The 20103-nt window shown below is 38.7% G+C and overlaps 1 protein-coding gene across 1 annotated transcript in view; it reads left to right on the top strand.

Moving 5' to 3' along the window:
* LOC135681074 (nuclear pore membrane glycoprotein 210) overlaps positions 1-20103 on the top strand; it is a 33911-nt gene that overhangs the window by 9494 nt on the left and 4314 nt on the right. Inside the window, exons 13-36 of the mRNA XM_065195361.2 lie at positions 532-678; positions 1395-1662; positions 1846-1944; positions 2674-2816; positions 3435-3546; positions 3792-3851; positions 4445-4512; positions 5106-5179; positions 6116-6224; positions 6858-7038; positions 7404-7519; positions 8339-8443; positions 8851-8946; positions 9403-9531; positions 10184-10311; positions 10828-10972; positions 14591-14653; positions 15175-15354; positions 15831-15911; positions 16386-16514; positions 17040-17198; positions 17742-17827; positions 18182-18368; positions 19285-19457. Of these exons, the coding sequence (XP_065051433.2) occupies positions 532-678; positions 1395-1662; positions 1846-1944; positions 2674-2816; positions 3435-3546; positions 3792-3851; positions 4445-4512; positions 5106-5179; positions 6116-6224; positions 6858-7038; positions 7404-7519; positions 8339-8443; positions 8851-8946; positions 9403-9531; positions 10184-10311; positions 10828-10972; positions 14591-14653; positions 15175-15354; positions 15831-15911; positions 16386-16514; positions 17040-17198; positions 17742-17827; positions 18182-18368; positions 19285-19457 (3038 nt within the window). The remainder of the gene's footprint in view (positions 1-531; positions 679-1394; positions 1663-1845; positions 1945-2673; positions 2817-3434; positions 3547-3791; positions 3852-4444; positions 4513-5105; positions 5180-6115; positions 6225-6857; positions 7039-7403; positions 7520-8338; positions 8444-8850; positions 8947-9402; positions 9532-10183; positions 10312-10827; positions 10973-14590; positions 14654-15174; positions 15355-15830; positions 15912-16385; positions 16515-17039; positions 17199-17741; positions 17828-18181; positions 18369-19284; positions 19458-20103) is intronic.

The raw sequence follows: 20103 nt of genomic DNA, 5'->3' as shown, positions 1-20103 counted from the left end.
TGTTCCACTTACACAGCGTCTACCATACCTTTTTGCATTTATACAATCTATGAAGTCGTTCAGTCTTTGGCCTGGTGTTACAAGGAATCCCTTAATCTTATTCGGGCTTACAAGGTTCCTGAATGGATATTTACATGTTTTTAAGTGATCTTAATTTCCATGTTGTATTGCTTCAAAAGTTCTTGCTCAGAATCAAGTAAAGTTTAGATCTTCCTCCGGACAGAACACTTCCTCATAAAAACGCGAAGGTCTGTAAACCTTACTCAGTAAAACAATCAAATAAGGCGGGCTTTGGGTGTGGCAATTTAATTTCTCTTGTTTTCATTGGCCTTTTTTAAGGTCGCTGTCCGTGTGGCCACTGTGTCTTCTGGGCTCAGGTTTTACTGTTTTATTGTCCAAGACTGTTTAATCACCATGTTATTTTGCAACTGGTAACTTTTTAGATTTATTAAAATACTTTCCATTCAGTCTAAATCTTTTTATTATGAGCAATTTCATTACAGTCTTCTTGTGAAAAATCTTTCTTTTTAGGCCGAAAATGGCACAGAAATCAAGTTGAAAAAACCGATTTTTGGTGAAAAGATTATCGAAATTTTTGACGAGATCAAGGTGGAACCCAGTTTGGTCATCTTCCCCTGGGATCCCAATGCAGAATCTATTTATAACATTCAGCTAAAGGTATGTTTATTTTGAAGGCATTTTAAACACTCCCTCTTGAAAGAATGGTATCAAGATAGGGATACAAGCATCTATGGAAAAGGGATGCGAAAGGAATGAAAAAGGCCCTTCATTATTTACATTGCTAATGAGACTTGGCCATAGCTAAAAGGGGCTGTATGTTGGAAAATTCCACTGAAGGGAATGGTATGTTTCATTTAAAGGGGTATTGCCTGAAAGCCTTTTTATAAGCAAACGATAATAAAGACACTGTACTGATAAATCTAAATACTTAAGTGACAGAGGCAGGATCACCAGAGGAGCAAATCACGCCATGAAAATTTCGTACACCCTTTTATCCAACCGTTTTAGCTGAAAATTGTTGGATGCTCACTTTCTTTCGCTGTATTCTATTACGATATTTGCAGAAGTGAATTGCTTCTCGGGATCACCCATTGCTGCTGACGCAACATGTTTAGCCCCCCCCCCCCCATCTTGGCAACCAATATTCCGCACAATTTTTTATTATTTTTGTATATACTTTTATAAATATTTTTATTCCGTATTTATAGATATACAATTTTTCATTACAAATCACAATCTGCAATTGGTTTTGTGAATTAAATGCTTTCTATTGTATCATCCATTCTAAATTCTAATATTTTGAAAATGGCAGCTCTTTGCCCCTTCGTCTGTGCATTGCTTGATTCTAAAGGTCAACCCGTTTCATCTTTGAGGCTACTGGTGGTAGCGGAGCTTATCAGTGGGCTTCGCAGAATTATTCAGTCTGTACAGTAACAAACAAGGGGTTGGCAAAAACAGAAGGTCCACTTGGAACGTCAGTTATAAAGGCCAGTGATAAAAGGAACAATATGCATTTTGGACTGTCCAAGGTTTTCGTCCTCCCACCAGAGGAAATGCATTTCATTGCAACAAAGGTAGAAGCGGAAATCGGTCAAGTACTGGAGTTGCCTTTGTCTGTCTCGGCTTACGTGAATGTGGACGGTAAGTTAAAATTCTCAGAATTACAGTTGTTCCTTGTTTTGTTAATATGGAAACAATATGAAAATTGAAAAGTATAAGGTGGTTGATACCCAGTCGAACTAAGCTGATTGCGACTTTACACAATGAAATCTTTTGATTTTTTTTTGTTACTCAGATTCTTTTACTAATATTTCTTTTTTGCAGGTAAAAGGATTTTAAAGACCTTTCAAGACTGCAGAAAGCTCTCTCTCGCCAAATCGCTTTCTGTTGAATCAGTCTTTGCCATTGACAGAATAGACGAAAGTGGGTATAATTTTCATTTTGGTTGTTACCGGTATCCAACTTTATGATTGTTTAGACAGATATTCCACCAATGCTTCATTAAAATATTTTGAGTGGTGTGGAATGTCTTCTTAAAATTCATTAAAAATAATGGCAAGGCTGAATTGAAACATAAAACCACACATCAATGTGATATGCAACTGAAAGGTGATGACCAATGTGATCTCTATTTATCAATGAAAGTTTTTTTCGGTAGCTTACCTCTTTTCGAACACTCCCCTTCTGCAAACTCGTTAGATAAAAACGATCACTACCTATAATTGTCCTTTAAGGTATTTTCGACTCAACACTGGCATGGTCAATGCGTTAAGATTTGGCGCTTGCACTTTTTTATATTGCTTTGTATTTCTCAATATCAATTGTACTTCCTTTGAAACGTGTCTGCTCTCCTAGACTCGCAAATTACGCATAGGAGTCGTGGATTTCTATATCTGCGCGAGCGATTTTCTATAACCGTCTGGAATGGCTACTATCCATTTACTTGTGGTTCTTGTAATTGGTAAATGTTATTGTGAAGGCACCTAATCTGAAGTTTCTATTATGGGGGCTCTACTGTACATAGGTTTTTAAGAAGTTTGTATCGTTCCTTCTAACCACTCCCTTACACTGTGTCGACTTCAGCATTCCCAAGGATGTTTTGATTCCCAAGTGACTTTGTGCTAATTTTCGTTCCGGCTTTTTCGTGATCAGGTCGCTCCTCTCAGGAAGGCTCTTGCTTAGTGATCAAGCTCAAAGCACTGAAGAGTGGGTTTACAACGCTAACTGTTTCCCATGATGCAAATGGCGTGGTCATCAAAGCAAGCATTACTGTTGGCGCATATTCACCACTAGTTGTACGTATTAGAAAAATCAACAAACTTCATAAAAATCTATTGAACCAATATAGTGTTACAAAGCGATTATGTCACGTTAGTCTTTCATTACCAGCACTGGTTCATATAAAGAATCTTCTTAATGAGAATAATTAATGTTGAAAATGTCGCATTTTATAACTTGATCGTAGAATTTAGGTTTTCATTGATTCAGCAGATGACAGTTTTCAGTGCAAAATGTTTCTTAGTTGATCTTACACGGTTCAAAAGAGGCAGACAGCAGAAAGCTCTGTTAGCAGTTTGAATTACTAATGCGCACTGGAAAAGACTCACTCGCTTACATTTTCTCTAGGCATTAGTATTAGAATCATTGATACACACGTTTTCAGATCTACTACAGATGTAACTCTGCTGTCATGTTCTAGAACATGGCACCATTGTGTTGTAGGTATTATCAATCCCGAATCTATCTCATTTTTTCTGTACTTGCTCAGAGTACTCGCATTTTTGCTTTCTTCTACCTAGAGATTTATTAAAATGGCTTAAGATGTCAACGTAAACTATCACAAAATAAAATTTTTGTCTAATCAATAAAAAAGATGAACTGCATATGAATATAACTTTTAATCATTCGATTAGGTTGTGCACCCAAAAGATTTTGCCAGTGTTACTCTTGGATCAAGTGAGATAGTCACACTGGCTGGTGGACCTCGACCTTGGATTTTGGATTCAAGTGGATTTTATGAATATTGTAAGTTAGACAACAGCATATTACTAACTGTTAAAAAACTATGGGTTTCCTAAACACTTAGACAGAGCGATATGTATAGTGTTCCAGTCTTTGCTTCACGGGAACAGTCCCACGAAAGATATTCATTCAGCCCTATAGAGGAAGCACAATACAAATGTCTACCTTTTCTTCTTACTTTGCGAACACAGTCTAAATTGAATTATTTTTCCCTTGATATTTGACAATAAGCTAACTTTTATCGACAGTATCTGCTGAAGAGGATGAGTTTGTTTCAATACAACCATTAAAGCAAACAGATGTATCTGGTAAGTACATCCTTGTATAGACGCCTGACTACAAATATGCGCCACTGTTTGGTAAACGCCCCATTTTAGGTATGGACAAAGACCTAATCGAATACATCATACATTTCTACTTGTATGTTGTATTCTACATTGCAGCGCACTCCATCGTGAAAAGATAGATAGCTGTAAGTCATACCTAGAATTGCACTCTCCCTCTAAGTTAAACCCCTGAAAACTGTTGAATTGAAAAAGGAATCATGAACTTGATTGTTTTAGGACTAAATTTTTATGCTATATACTATTAAGAAATAGACTGTAATGTGTTTGTATAGATGAAATCTGATGCATGTTTCTGTCAACAGTACAGTTTTTATCAAGTCTTCAATTCACCGATTCAACTTACAGGCATGTTTTGGAAATCACCCCAAACTTCTTGGGGATTTTACGACATGTCGAAACTTGAAATGATTTGGCCGACAAGATGGCTTCGGTTGACTTGTTATCCTTTGCCACTTTTCTTGTTCAATTCCTTTGTGAACTTTTTAACGTTTTGTCATATTTGTATTTTTCGTCATCACCCCCCTCTTCATTTGAACTGCCTCTTCATCATTCAGCATTTAAAGAGAAAGCGGATGATGTCCATTATTTCCAAGTCACGTGCAAGCAGCTGACAGAAATGCAGGTTTGGAAAAGTCTCTTTGAGATCATAGCCCGTTGTGTTTTACCAGTAAAAGAAAAAGCTCCATCCTTTACTGAATTATAACCACTTGAATTTGTTAACTGGCAGTTATAATCTATAACTGGCAGTATTAGTACTTATTAGAAGGACTCGATTTTTTAGAAGAAGACTAATCTCTCCCGAACATCTCCCATACCAAATATTCTCGACACATTTTGATGTACATTCCCCTTTTTTACCACCAAACTATCCACATAATGGCGAACGGTGCACCAAAATTACTTTCCGCCGTGGAGCCCATTGAAGCTAAGTTTTTCTGTTTTTCTCTAAGAGTGAAGATTTTGAATTTGTTATGCTCTCAACACGAATCCCCAAGCTATAATTGTTGGCTTAGTTATCTCCCAGCTAGAGACTGGCTCATATTATATGGAGTATCCATACAATCTTGATAGCTTTCTACAAGGGTATGTTAAATAACTAAGAGGTAATATAGAGAAATTCAAGCCAACAGTTTTGAAGGAGCAGCTGCTGAAATTGTTTCCAGCTGCCTCGAAAAGTGTATCAAGTTTTATGGCACATTTTTTCCTATCTTGCAGATTTTGTCCGGACAAGTTGGAAATAAGCCAACTGCTAAAAATCAGTACCCAGCAAGTGCCATAACAGAGCTCAGGTATATAATGTTTTTAGTGATAGCAACTCGTGAATGACAATAATAGTAACAATAGCAATATAGTAACATAATGAAAGTTACTGTTTACTGGTCTGACATAAAGTGCTCGATGCCATATGGGCAGAGCTGTTCACGCATGGGAGCAGCTGTCTTATGATCGCATGTAGCACGAAGTGTGGAGGAGCAACTTAGAACCGTCCTGTTCTATACACCAAAAGCATAATATTAGCATAAACATTTATGCATGCAAATCTTTGTCAGTGGTATAGTACTGTTGTCACTAACGGCCCTGTTCAAAAGCTTGAAAAGGAAATATAATCAATATTTTATACAGTGCTATTTACACAACAAAAGCTAAAAATGCCCTCCAAAGTTTGTCGTTGAAAATCATCTAGCGGGGAGGCGTAGTCTTAAAAAATCAACATAGTCTTAATTTTATATGCCCGTTAGCCGTATATTTGTCCCCTCCATGTCTTAGCAATTAGAATGTCAGAAAGCAACAAGGGATGTCATTTGGCTAGACTTTTAAGGCAATAACGTAAAATAAAATGGCTAGTCAGTACGGTAATGGAATTCATGTTATAATGATAAGATTTATACCATAATGCTTGCCAGGAATTGAGCAAAGTTCAGGACTTTGTAGCCGTTTGATTTTTTTAAACATAATATTGATATTATAGGTATTATCATACTTAGTCTAGGTATTACTAAAGTGATCGTGAGCTCACGAGAAATTAAGCTGCTAGTTAACTTTTGAATTGAATACGATTGACTAGGAGACACTTTTTGTTAAGCTATGATTTTACTTCGAACGTTTATTGTTGTAAGATTATCCGCTTTTGGAAGAAAATAAGTGCTGGTCTGATCTGGTCTTTCCTCACCCTTCAAATGACTCCCGCCTCTCAATTAACCGCAGTTTCACCTACCTCTTTGCAGATTTTTATGCAGTCCACCCGGTTCCTTGTCTTTGCAACCAGACATTGTCTTGCCTGTCATTGCTGGCCAGCAAATGACTTTGGAGACTTGCAAAGATACTAACAAACTTGTAAGTTTTGCGGAATTTTAAAATATCATTTGCGGATGAAACTGCATCATGCTTTACGTTTTCGTGACTGATATGTGAGGGCCTTATGGCGTATGCTTTCTTTAATTTCTAGTATTGAATAAACCTTGCCAAACATACCATTATTTTCCCTGTTGATAGTTTTCTTCATCCTTATACAATGCTGATTGCTCTAAATGCAGTTTCCGTACAATATTGTATTTAATTATCACAGTAATACAATTTGTAAAGCAGATTAACTTGTCTGTAGGCAGTACAACTATCAACAATCATACATTCATTTATACAATCATACAATCATACTATCATACATTTATAAGACAAATTTTTTAAATATGTTTCTGGTAGCTGGAAAGCATTGGTCGTTAATTTTGCCAGCAACTCTTTGAACATGTTTCCAGTGGTGGACACCTGGGAGGGGGGGGGGTCTCCCCTCAATATTTTAGAGGACAATGGTCTTTTATTCTAAAGCAATGGGAAAATGTGACGTCATCCTATAAGAACAATAGGCTTGCCCCCCCCCCCCACAATATTTGACCAAGTGTCCGCCCCTGCATGTATCATTTCTATTTGCTCAAATTTACACCTGTAAATATTACTAATTCCCATCTTTAGATTCCTGTTCGCAATAAACGTGAGCTAGTCGTTCTTCTTATGGTTCGCGATCAGAATGGACAAATATTTGCGAATGCCTCATCCCTGGACATCGTATGGACTTCAAGTGACAGAAATTTGGCTGAGATTTCCCAGCAAACATCGCTGAGCTACAGTATTAAAAGCAATACAACTGTTTCCGGTATACATAATACTTTTAGCTTGTATAAATAGACGTTTGAATGTGGTTTTATGTGGTATAAACTGTAGAATGTTATTGTACCCTCGTTTCCTTATGTTTTAAGTTTTGGTTTTCTGAAATGAATAATGAAAGCTCTTTCAGCAGTTTGTCACTGAAAGACAATGAAAGTTGGCCAGGGAAGTTCTTAAGGACTTAAAAATATTGTTGTAGAAAGCAAAAATCATTTAACGCCTTTGCTTGGCAATTTTCATTTTCACAGCCATAATAGTTTTTCATACCCACGCCAAATATATATCCTAGCATTTTTCAATTAGAGGAGAAAGTTTTCAGTTAGCAAACCTTTTGCAAATATTTCTTATTTTCAGCCACACAGATGGTTGTTTTGTCCGGGAAGACCGGGCCTGTAGTTATCAATGCGAAAGTTTCAGGCTATCGTGAAGTTGCATTGTATGCCATTGGCTATTACGAGGACGATGCAAAGGTGAGAAGTCCGAGATATTTTATAAATAAACTATTGGGTCTAAACTCTGTTATATCTCGCAGTTTAATGGGACCTTGCGAAGATTTACTTGTCTCGACCCGATAGGGTATATACCAGTTCCAAACTGAATGCAAAATGACTGTATTGTTTTGAGAACCAGCCAGGGCTGTGAATGTATTTGCAATTTGAAAGTATACTTTGTCCGTTATAGTCAAACCCCTTTTGGTATAATGTTTTAGTAAAGAACAATTGGTACGTTTCACCCCTTTCAATGGTTATGTGCGACCAACAGCGCATTCATTTTCCAATAAGGGCAGTGGTACATTTAGATAAAGAATTAGTAAGTGGTGATTTTTTTGACACTTTTGATGGGCTCTGACACAGGCTGGAAAATGGGGGAGGGGCAAGGGAACATTTAACACCCATAACAAAAAATTTTGAAAAAAACTATATTGTTCCGCAAAAAAGGTGGCGTGCCCCCCCCCCCTCCACTTCATCCGAGGCCCTGCTATTGTATACGTAATGAGAATTTACCTGCGAACTTAAGCTTGATAGAAAACTGAAATAAGGCAGTACGTAGAAGAAAAGAAACACCTGTTTCAGTCGTCCTGTATGTATATATCGCTCTTCCAATTATAGGGCTTTCCAGGTTAATTAAGACAAGCTTTATTGAGCAATCTGATACTAAACTTTAATCGGTTATGATTTCTGCGATAGACTTCGGTATTTTTCTTCACAGTTCCCTTGAAGTTTTGTGGCCTCTGCTATTGTAACAATTGCTACAATATAAATGCTAACTCGCACATTTTGTTTGAACAGGCCAAAATCAACCCTCCAATAGTCGGAAGTCTGGGTCTTCTGCTTGTGAACGAACGGGTTATAGTACCTCAGAGTCTGGTCATCTTTGCTCACCCAGAAAACAAGGTAAAATATTCTTTGTTGTTTGGAAACTAAGGTTAGATAGCGCTCTTGGAGGAAGCAATTAATCAAAGCATATATTTCGCCAGGGGGCGTTTTTTGGAGCTGTTGTTTTACAAATGAGAAATGATATCTTTCGCATCTTCAAGATATGATGGATCATAAATTTTCAACTGGTTTTCGTTTGTCAAGAATGCGTGCTCAAAATGTATTACTTCAGCCGCAAAATTATGCGTTAGCCAAGCCAGGTAGACTACATTTAGGTGTCCTTGTGGAAGTTGATAATTTTTTGAAGTTAGAATTCTCAGGATTCTGTAGAAGTTTGATAAATCATATTGTAATCTCATATAACTGTTACATTTCAATGCGCCTCATTCACTAAGTGAATTCCGTTTCAACAATTGTCTTTTCAGGCCCATTTGAAAATGAAATATGGCTCGCATCATCACCGATTGAGAAGCAATGGAGATCACTTTGCTTCGATTCAAAACATGAATTCAGAATTAACGGTATGTCAAACAGTTTATTTTATTACCTCGAAATGTTCCCGTCGTGGGGTGCTTCCCTATACAACATATTGAGGAACTTGTATATTAAAGAGGTGTATGGGCATATTACGGAGGGATGCTTGTTGAAGAGAATTCCTCAGGTGATAAAGGCTTGTAGTTAGAGAAAAGGATTCGTAGTTTAGTTGTCCTGGTGAAGGAGAGGTTCCTGTCACGGGAAGTTGCAAAATGAGGTAAAAGATCATAGTTAAGAAGGGAAAAAGATGCTTGTTATGATAAAAAGGAATGCTGCTTAAGGGGGGGGGTTTAAGGTTGAGAAATGTATAATGCTTATCATATGTAGGCTGTACTTGGTGCTCATAATGATTATCATAATTATTCACATCGTTTTCATCATCATTAAGTTTCTTAGAATACTGGCTTGCTGAATATTTCAATTTTGGAATCGTCTCTCTACAGATCACTCCACGTGCTCCTGGGAAACTCGTTTTGATGGTTGATGACGTATGCTTGGATGCAGAGGCTCCTGCTACTGCTCACATTACGCTGGCTGATATATTCAGCTTGCATGTTGTTGTTGCTGATAAGGTATTGCTTGCTTCTCACTTATCAACTTGAAAGGTTTACAGTCAATGAAGGTCTGTTTAAACTAAAAACAAACGCGTGCGCCGTTTACAGGCAAATTTCCTAAAAGTACTTCCGTGTTATATTAAAACGACATTTTTAAAAAATTGCCGCCTTTTTATCCCCTAAATTTGACAAGGAAATTATGGTTTAAGAAAGTCGTTGCCGGCCATCAAAATATTTTGTGCAGACCTGCACAACAAATGGATGCTCTATGTCCTTTAACGACATGTCCTTTAAAGTCGTTTTTGAAAGAGGGTAGATATGATTTTATATGTGAGATGCTATTGATCAAAATGTGTTTCTTCTTTACTTAAGATTATCTTTAAACTGTTTATGGTTCATCACCTTTATTGCTCTAAAGAAAATCCCTCTTATGTAACCCTGTTTTAATATCTAAAGACTTGTCTTTATCTTTGAGTCTTTCTACTCAGCCCTCAACTCTAAGCAAATCTTCAAGGATTTTTATTCGATTTTATAACAGCTTTCAACATTCCCTTTATCATTTAATTTTTTTCATATCATTGTGCCTTTAACAGGGGCTGTATTTATTCTATAACATGTCTTATTCTTCTTCTTCTTCTTCTTCTTGCGCATTATAATACTTCTTTTGTAGGTTGGTCTTCATGAAACGATCAAAGCCATAGTCCAGATTAAGGACAGCGAAGGGAACTTCCTAAGCTTCAATTCGATGAAGTTAATGGCATTGACCCCGAAGTTCTCACATGACCTTATCAAAATCAAGTGGGTAACCATTCTGATTCTGTTTTCTAAAGATAAGGCGTGTTTTTGGCTCAGTTCTTTCGTCTTGATACAGTTTGTATTGAGAAAAGGGATGATGGTTTAGAATTTATACAAGTAGTTGAGTGAGTTCTGTCAATGCCTATCAACCATACCTTTTCGCTTGGTTACCGGGCTATAACAAAATCAATGCAGAAATTATATAGACTGAAGAATCTTGTTAGCATTCTTCAACAAACCACCAAAATTATCAAGTGCTCGCACAACTGCATTGCTAATGGTTGTGGGTTCAAATCTTTAGAAACTCGCCTTCTGTCAATATAGCAGCAAACAGGAACCTTGTAACAGCAGAGAGGCTAAAGGCAGCCAGAAATGCCCCCCTCCGGTTTCATGCTGCTTGCCAAGAACAAATATATCCTTAGCAGTGACCTACCCTTTGTTTGCATCGCATATTTGAATCATCTGTCCTTAAACAACAGTCAAGTTTCTATTTAACTAGTTAGAATTTTCTGTTTTCAGAGCTGATGACCCAGAAACGGATGGGGTGTTTTCGGACAAGGCAATATTCACTTTAGAGGGGACCGCTGTTGGAGTGACCAGTTTGACATTTGATGCAACTAAAGCCAATAAGATAAGAATAGCAAGCAAGCCAAAGGACATACAGGTAATTGCTGGGGAGTCTTCGCGTGTGTGAACGCATTAGTAGCACAAACCAGCGAAAAGAAATCAATCACCTCTGCTGTCAAGAAATGCAGACGAGATTGTGGCATGCTTGAGAATCTTAGGTTTTAATATAATTAAATTATTGTTCTGTAGTGAATGTCAGAAAAGCACTCTCGCCGATAGTCTTGATTAAATGCTTGATAAAAAAGGGATCAAAACTAACGGACGTTTTTTTCTGAGAAAAGTTTGGAGTTTACAGATGTTTATCTGCAACCCCATATCGATGAAGGGTCAAAGAAATGAGGGTATATTTCGCTACAGTCGTGGAAAGGAAAAGAATAGAGAATTGTGTTTAAAATTTGTAAAACTGCAGTCCTCGAAAAGTTCCGAGCTGAAACTATTGTCCAAAATTCCCCTGAAGAATATTTATGAAAATAAAAAAAAAACCATCAGAAAACCGTCAAGTGAAATCAACAGGTTGATTTATTTGTGCAAAGAAATATATTTTCTTACAAAGTATTATCTTTTGCCCGTGCGCAAAAACGTCAAATCAAACGTCAGAGCAGCTTTTTAAACGTGAGATTAGAACTCCGTTTGTTATTACAACGCGGAACTAAACCACTTGCGATCTGCGACTTCTTCTGCTTGTTAACAACTCTCAGGCATGCTACTTCTGCAGTACATTCTAGGACTAACTGCGTGGCTCTTTCAAGTATGATATTTTAAACTGTAAATTCTTCTCCCCCTCCTCCCTCTCACCACTATAATCCTTTTACTGTAATTTTTATGTTCTATATGGAGCTGATCAGTGAATATCCACAAAAAGGTTCCATGTGACTTAGATGATGTATTATTTGTAGTTATCACTGTAATTCTAAGCTTCAAAGTGTGAATGCAAAGATACCATCTCCTTTTTAGCTGTGTACGCAGCTCTATTCATACTATTCATGGGCTGTGTATATTGCAGTATTAGTATACGTTCATCCTACTCGTAAAACTGTTTGCAAATAGCATTGAATTGAATTGCGGGGACGCCTCAACGAAAGCGTGTGTATGCTGCTCACTGCATTGCTGCTCACTGCATTGCTGCTCACTGCATTGCTGCTCACTGCATTGCTGCTCACTGCATTGCTGCTCACTGCATTGCTGCTCACTGCATTGCTGCTCACTGCATTGCTGCTCATTGCATTGCTGCTCACTGCATTGCTGCTCACTGCATTGCTGCTCACTGCATTGCTGCTCACTGCATTGCTGCTCACTGCATTGCTGCTCACTGCATTGCTGCTCACTGCATTGCTGCTCACTGCATTGCTGCTTACTGCATTGCTGCTCACTGCATTGCTGCTCACTGCATTGCTGCTTACTGCATTGCTGCTCACTGCATTGCTGCTCACTGCATTGCTGCTCACTGCATTGCTGCTCACTGCATTGCTGCTCAGTGCATTGCTGCTCACTGCATTGCTGCTCACTGCATTGCTGCTCACTGCATTGCTGCTCACTGCATTGCTGCTCACTGCATTGCTGCTCACTGCATTGCTGCTCACTGCATTGCTGCTCACTGCATTGCTGCTCACTGCATTGCTGCTCACTGCATTGCTGCTCACTGCATTGCTGCTCACTGCATTGCTGCTCACTGCATTGCTGCTCACTGCATTGCTGCTCACTGCATTGCTGCTCACTGCATTGCTGCTCACTGCATTGCTGCTCACTGCATTGCTGCTCACTGCATTGCTGCTTACTGCATTGCTGCTCACTGCATTGCTGCTCACTGCATTGCTGCTTACTGCATTGCTGCTCACTGCATTGCTGCTCACTGCATTGCTGCTCACTGCATTGCTGCTCACTGCATTGCTGCTCAGTGCATTGCTGCTCACTGCATTGCTGCTCACTGCATTGCTGCTCACTGCATTGCTGCTCACTGCATTGCTGCTCACTGCATTGCTGCTCATTGCATTGCTGCTCACTGCATTGCTGCTCACTGCATTGCTGCTCACTGCATTGCTGCTCACTGCATTGCTGCTCACTGCATTGCTGCTCACTGCATTGCTGCTCACTGCATTGCTGCTCACTGCATTGCTGCTCACTGCATTGCTGCTCACTGCATTGCTGCTCACTGCATTGCTGCTCACTGCATTGCTGCTTACTGCATTGCTGCTCACTGCATTGCTGCTCACTGCATTGCTGCTCACTGCATTGCTGCTCACTGCATTGCTGCTCACTGCATTGCTGCTCACTGCATTGCTGCTCACTGCATTGCTGCTCACTGCATTGCTGCTCACTGCATTGCTGCTTACTGCATTGCTGCTCACTGCATTGCTGCTCACTGCATTGCTGCTCACTGCATTGCTGCTCACTGCATTGCTGCTCAGTGCATTGCTGCTCACTGCATTGCTGCTCACTGCATTGCTGCTCACTGCATTGCTGCTCAGTGCATTGCTGCTCACTGCATTGCTGCTCACTGCATTGCTGCTCACTGCATTGCTGCTCACTGCATTGCTGCTCACTGCATTGCTGCTCACTGCATTGCTGCTCACTGCATTGCTGCTCACTGCATTGCTGCTCAGTGCATTGCTGCTCACTGCATTGCTGCTCACTGCATTGCTGCTCACTGCATTGCTGCTCACTGCATTGCTGCTCACTGCATTGCTGCTCACTGCATTGCTGCTCACTGCATTGCTGCTCACTGCATTGCTGCTCACTGCATTGCTGCTCACTGCATTGCTGCTCACTGCATTGCTGCTCAGTGCATTGCTGCTCACTGCATTGCTGCTCATTGCATTGCTGCTCACTGCATTGCTGCTCACTGCATTGCTGCTCACTGCATTGCTGCTCACTGCATTGCTGCTCACTGCATTGCTGCTCACTGCATTGCTGCTCACTGCATTGCTGCTCACTGCATTGCTGCTCACTGCATTGCTGCTCACTGCATTGCTGCTCACTGCATTGCTGCTCACTGCATTGCTGCTTACTGCATTGCTGCTCACTGCATTGCTGCTCACTGCATTGCTGCTCACTGCATTGCTGCTCACTGCATTGCTGCTCACTGCATTGCTGCTCACTGCATTGCTGCTCACTGCATTGCTGCTCACTGCATTGCTGCTCACTGCATTGCTGCTTACTGCATTGCTGCTCACTGCATTGCTGCTCACTGCATTGCTGCTCACTGCATTGCTGCTCACTGCATTGCTGCTCAGTGCATTGCTGCTCACTGCATTGCTGCTCACTGCATTGCTGCTCACTGCATTGCTGCTCAGTGCATTGCTGCTCACTGCATTGCTGCTCACTGCATTGCTGCTCACTGCATTGCTGCTCACTGCATTGCTGCTCACTGCATTGCTGCTCACTGCATTGCTGCTTATTCTCATTGTTTGATATTCCACTGATTGTATTGTTATGTGATAATTTAGTAATCGTCTGTTTGCGAAAAGTGATTTTAAAAAAGAATCAATAAGGTAAGAAGGCAAGATGGAAGCAAGTGATAGCTGCCCTGAGGAATTGTATCTTTCAGCATTTGTGCTCGCTAGGAGGACCTTAGCGCTTCGTAAATTTTCACTGCCTGCTTGTTGGTTATTAAGATGAAATGCATTCTCCTCGCTATCTAGTGGTTATTCTCTCTTAGGTGTTCCCACCACTTGAGCTGGAGCCTAAGCACATTGTCCTGATTGCTGGAGCAACATTCCAGGTACGTTCCATGTACTATAGTTCCATCTCGTTCCTTACACTATTGTTGATGCAAGCTGACCCTGCGAGTTTGTGATAAAGTTGCTTGCTATTTTTTTATAATTGGGAGCCTTTTTCAATATTTTGCAATGCAACGCATTGCTTCTTCAAGGTTTATAATGACGAAAATCGTGACAGGCTTTCATATGTGGTAAAAAGTAATGTCTTTGTAAAAATAGCTTGTTGTAAAAAAAAATTTACGAAAGCTGAGGAACTATTTATCAATAACAGGAATTCGTGAACTATGCTATCACCACTGCCTTTTGTGGGAGCTAAAGGTATTTTATACATCAGATAAATTTTGTGGATATTATGCTAGCACTGCATTTTGAGAAAAGTTGTAATTTGTGACAATCTTGGGACTTCACTGTGTTCATTGTGCTGCTCTGTATTCAGTAATTTACTTCTGGAAATTTGATGACATAGTTTTGTTAATAGTTTGATTATCATTATGATTATTTTTTTTATTTTTAAATCCTTCAGGTTCACAGCACTGGAGGACCTAGGCCTGAATCCACTACTGTTTTTGATGTAGCCAATGCTTCAGTTGCCAATGTGAGCAGCACGGGAATAATCCATGCGCTGACCCCTGGAAACACTACCCTTGTTGGCATGGCCCAGGGGTTTGATCCCAGCACAGGAAAGCAGATCATATACTCAAAGGTATCTCTTCAAAGTAAACTGAGTGATTTTGTAATGAGTGTTTAAGAAAGTGACTGCTATTCCGCAAACTGCTGTTTGATTTTGCTGTTCGTCAGTTAGGCCGTTTATTTTCTTCTGGCAGTTGATTACACGAACTTTGGCTTGATATTTAATACACAGATCGTCAATAATATGTCTGTACAATGAAACGTAAAGGTGGAGTGCACTTTACTGGTTAGACTAAAGAAGAAGTTGCTGTTTACAGGCCTCAAGAAATCCCCTTGTTTTCAAGTCTATGTTTATGAATACCATTTGGGTATTACTTTGCAAAACTAACGCCATTGTAGCCACATGGTAACTCCGTGGTAGTAACTGCGTTGCAACGAAGCTGTGTCTCCGTTTTAACGTCGTTTTAACCACGTTTCAAGTTCAGTGAGGTTCGTTTTTAAAGCAAGTTGTCACCTCTTTGCAACTAATTTTTCTTTATAATTCTGAAGGCCTATGTGACAATTGAAGTGGTGCGACTAACTGGCTTCAAGATCCACCTCACGACAAGAATTCTAGCAACCGGTAGTCAGGTAATTACTTGACAATGATATCGTGGATTCTAACATCTTCGATTAATTTGTTATGTCAACATCTGTAATTGTCAAGAACACTTGGATTGTATGTTTTTTATCAACCAGCAGTTAATATGTTCATGATAACGGGGTCATGTCATTTTCAGGGGTACCTTTTGATGATAAACAGGCAATTACGGTTATGCATCCTGGCCACTATGGAAAGGAAAATCTAAGGATCCTTATCTGTAAACACCCCTATGTTAAGTAACACCCCTATGTCACACATGTTGAGCCTAATGATAAATGAATCTAGAAAGGAGAAACTTGATTTTAATATTTCTCCTGTTTTTACTGTAAATACATGTTAAAACTCTGTGATTTTTCAAATCTTGGCCTAAAGTTATTGAAAATGTGTTATCGACAAATGATAGACGAATTATGCTGACAGAAAGTTTTGACGCATTTAAGTTCTATTTCATGTGCCTTTAGGTTGGCATGTATGCAGTTGGCCTTACAGATCAAGGACCATTCACCTTTGCAAGCTCACATCCATTTATTAAATTTCATTGGTCATGTGGAAATAATGACATAGCTGTTCTCAAATCAGTTTACGAGCTGGTGAGTTTTGTCGCTTTATTCCATTTTTGTTGTTGCTTTTTTCACCTTGTCTGCCCCCCGCTCCCTCCAACGCACATTCTTTTTTAATCAACGATTTCCAAACACAGCTCACCTACTTTAAGAGTTTCTTCTTTTTTAACTGAGCCAGAAATCTTTTATTAAGCTTCAAAAACGTTGGAACGTATTTTTATTATACTTTTAAGAATTTGTACAAGGTCACAACAGAATTCTTGGCAGAGACCCTTTCCAATGATAACCTTAGAAAGACTTTTCAAAAAGTCGTATTGAAGGATGGTTGTAAGAAATCCTTCTCCTTTCTGTCTCTCTACCTAGAAATGTAATATGCATTTCGTATTGCAGGGGACTGCAAATAAAGAAATGTCATTTTCGCAAGAATGACATCTCTCGGTTATCGAATCCGTAAGGAACAATGAATGTAAAAAATCATTTTTCAATGTTTTTCAATGATCGTTTTTTCCATCTTTCAACTTCTGTTTTGATAGGCTCCTTTTCCTCTATCTTCAGACTGGCCTAACTACAGAAAATGAAAGAGATTTCCGGGTCACCTTGAGCACCAAGAAAGCGGGGGAAACCATTGTGAGGCTTAAGGTGGATCTGCCAGTCTTACATGCAGAAAAGATAGCACTTCCGCATGCAGCACTTGAAGATGAGATTCAAATCCAGGTCATTATTGCCCCGTATAACAACAGATTTCTGCAGGCCTTTGCCAATTGTTAGTCTAACATTGCAGCAAAGTAATTCAAAAAAGAAGTTCACAGAGTTATAGAAATACTTAAAAAAAGAGATGGGGAATCGAGTGAAAAATCAAATACTTTTTTAATACCGTACTTTGAAAGTCATACCATCGTTTTCTACATTGCAAAAATGGTCAACATATTTTTTGGTAGAGCTTGCTTGTAGTCATGTTTATCTTTCCGAGTAATATTGATTGCCTATTATTCATGTTAAGTTTTTTTGCTAGCCAGTTTAACAACTAAAAATTAAGCCATTTAACATCGAGAACTTCCATTTTTACGCAAGAATCTATTTTACGGTAACAGCTTGAAAATAATTCTTCGTAGCCTTGTACAACGTTCATTTTCCGTGCCACAATTTACTTGTTCGTAGAGTAATATTATATTCGAAAGAAATACGAAGCAGTTGACAAAAAATGATGTTGGCTTTAATTTTCAATGGCCTGATGATGGTAAACGTGTTGTTTTTCAGGTATATGAAGGCTTAAAAGTTGTCTTTCCTGAAAATGGGAGACTTCTGTTGCCACCGAATGCTGAAACTAGAATAGAGACGAACAAGTAAGTCTAGGATCGAGACGATATTGTACCAAAAAGATTAGCGGTAATTACGAGTCTCATCAGCTTTGGGGAATCAATTTTCGATAATGTAGCTATATCACTCGCAGTTTAAATTTTCTAGGCAACAAGCTGTAAAATTACTTTGTCGTACTCAACCAAATTGCTTCCCTAAAGAAATTAGATCATTGGTTTTTGGTATCAACAGCAGGTTTCTTTAAAGTTTCTTGTTGTTTATAACATAAATTCACACCTAATTTTCTCGCATCTTCATCTTTGAATATGTTTCAGGAATCCTTAAAACTTGAACAGTAGCCCTATAATATTACTTCAGTTATCAGATTTCCCTCTAAACAGAAATGGAATTACTCGCTTGAGTTATGACGTAATCAAAGAATGCCCCAGTCCCAAAACAGCTGCAGGGGTAGTGGAGGTATCACAGGATGGCATTATCAAAACGACATCAGCATCAGGAATGGCGTTGGTCAAAATTACATCTCACGAAGACTTTGGGCTGAATGAAACAGCCATAATCAACGTCGAGGTTCGATGATTTCCACTTATTCTTCCTTTTTTGAATTCTCAATTTTTCGAGATCTTCGAATCAGAATGTTATGTAGATCTTTTTTTCTGTAAAAATAGAAAATCTTACTGAATTGTGTGAGATTTATGATCGTCGAAGGATTTCACTATCAATTATAATACAGAGTTGACTAGTTTCCATGTATAATACAATGTAATTGTAAATAGGTCTTTAATTTTATGGTTTTTTATTTTCTAGTATTTTAATTGTATATTGTAGTTAGTTTTTATTGGAGGACCGATTGAAAAACAACTTCCGTTGAAGGGCAACCCTCCTTGAACAAATCAAATATGAGATAACTTGGTGCTGATTCAAGTTGTTTTGAAAACGGACACAGGGCAATAGAATGAAATTTCAGGGAATTTACCGAGAAGCTAAGACCCATTGAAAAAGTCAAAGGGAAATTTACGCTGCTGAAGATTACGCTACTCAGCCTCTCGTAATCTGTCAAAAGATGTGGCATCAATATACCAATATAATATACCATATTTTGGTTGAAATAAATGCTTGAATCGTTGTTGTTTTGTCCTTACAACTGCCCAGCGTTTTTTGGTGAAATGTTTTTATGCAGTGTGTCACATCACTTATTTCAGAGATTACGTAGCGTATCGTGATTTTTTTTAAAATTTTCTCATTAAGATCCATCAAGAATGATGTTGCGCTTTATGTGTTATTTGATGAAGCTGGCATTTCAAAAGTTAATAATATTTCGTAATAGAATCTCATTCGAAGTTTCTAAATGTGCATAATTCTCTAATTTACAGCTTGTTATTTGTCTCTGTTGCGTTACTTTTTTCAATATCCTTGTTAACTCTTTTTTCTGCTGTTTTCTACCTTTCTATTATGTTAAAATTCATCTATTTTTATCCATCAACAGGTCAAAGCTGTGTCATCGATTACCTTGAAATCTTTGAGCTCACTAACGGCATCCAGGGATAATTTCCATTCATTTCCTGTTGGATACAGAGCAGATTTCGTTGTTACTCTTCACGATAACGTAGGAAGGAAATTCGACGCTTTGACGTCACAGTTAAGACACAGGCTACAGAGGTAGCCTATCGTTTTCTTTCATTCTACAATTTTTTGTATCCCTCTAGCTGAAAGTTATCATCAAATATGTAAAAAAAAACTTGAAAAACAGTTATAATTATCAAGGAAGATACATCGGATCTTTTTAACTGATTCAGGAGTGTGAGGAGTGGATGCTTGATGAACTAGGTCATAAGAAGAAAATGAAAAAATATGTTTATTGAGTTACTTGAGTCTATCCCTAGGAAATTTAAGAATGAGGGTTAAGTATCACCATCAATTTTGAATGTCATTTGAAGACTGCAAAACTCAAAGTTTCAGCCATCTTTACTTCCCATTTTTTCCATCTAACTTCCTAAGGTAGTTCTAGGCCACTAAGATATGCTTATCGAGCAGTGTCCTGGCCCTTCCTCTCGATGTTACCACGCCTCATGATTCCTTCGCTTGAAGACGTTTTTCAGTATGGTCAAAATTACTTTCGTTATTTTAACAGCAAGGCATCGCCCATCTTTTAAAAATTCTTACAATCATTTTGTTCACCCCTTGTATGCTGTTGCCTGTAAGCAGCCCATATCTACGTTTATTTTTAAGCCTCGACTTTCAGCTGAAAACCAGGGGATTGTTTAAAATGGGCTTCTTTAGAGAGGTACTTCACAACGTTTATTGT

The sequence above is a fragment of the Rhopilema esculentum genome, chromosome 18 (genome assembly GCF_057945365.1).
Source record: "Rhopilema esculentum isolate cy_ngs chromosome 18, ASM5794536v1, whole genome shotgun sequence".
In the NCBI taxonomy this organism is placed as follows: domain Eukaryota; kingdom Metazoa; phylum Cnidaria; class Scyphozoa; order Rhizostomeae; family Rhizostomatidae; genus Rhopilema; species Rhopilema esculentum.
The sequence above is the reverse complement of the archived record's forward strand: the minus strand, read 5'-3'. Positions and strand labels throughout refer to the sequence as shown.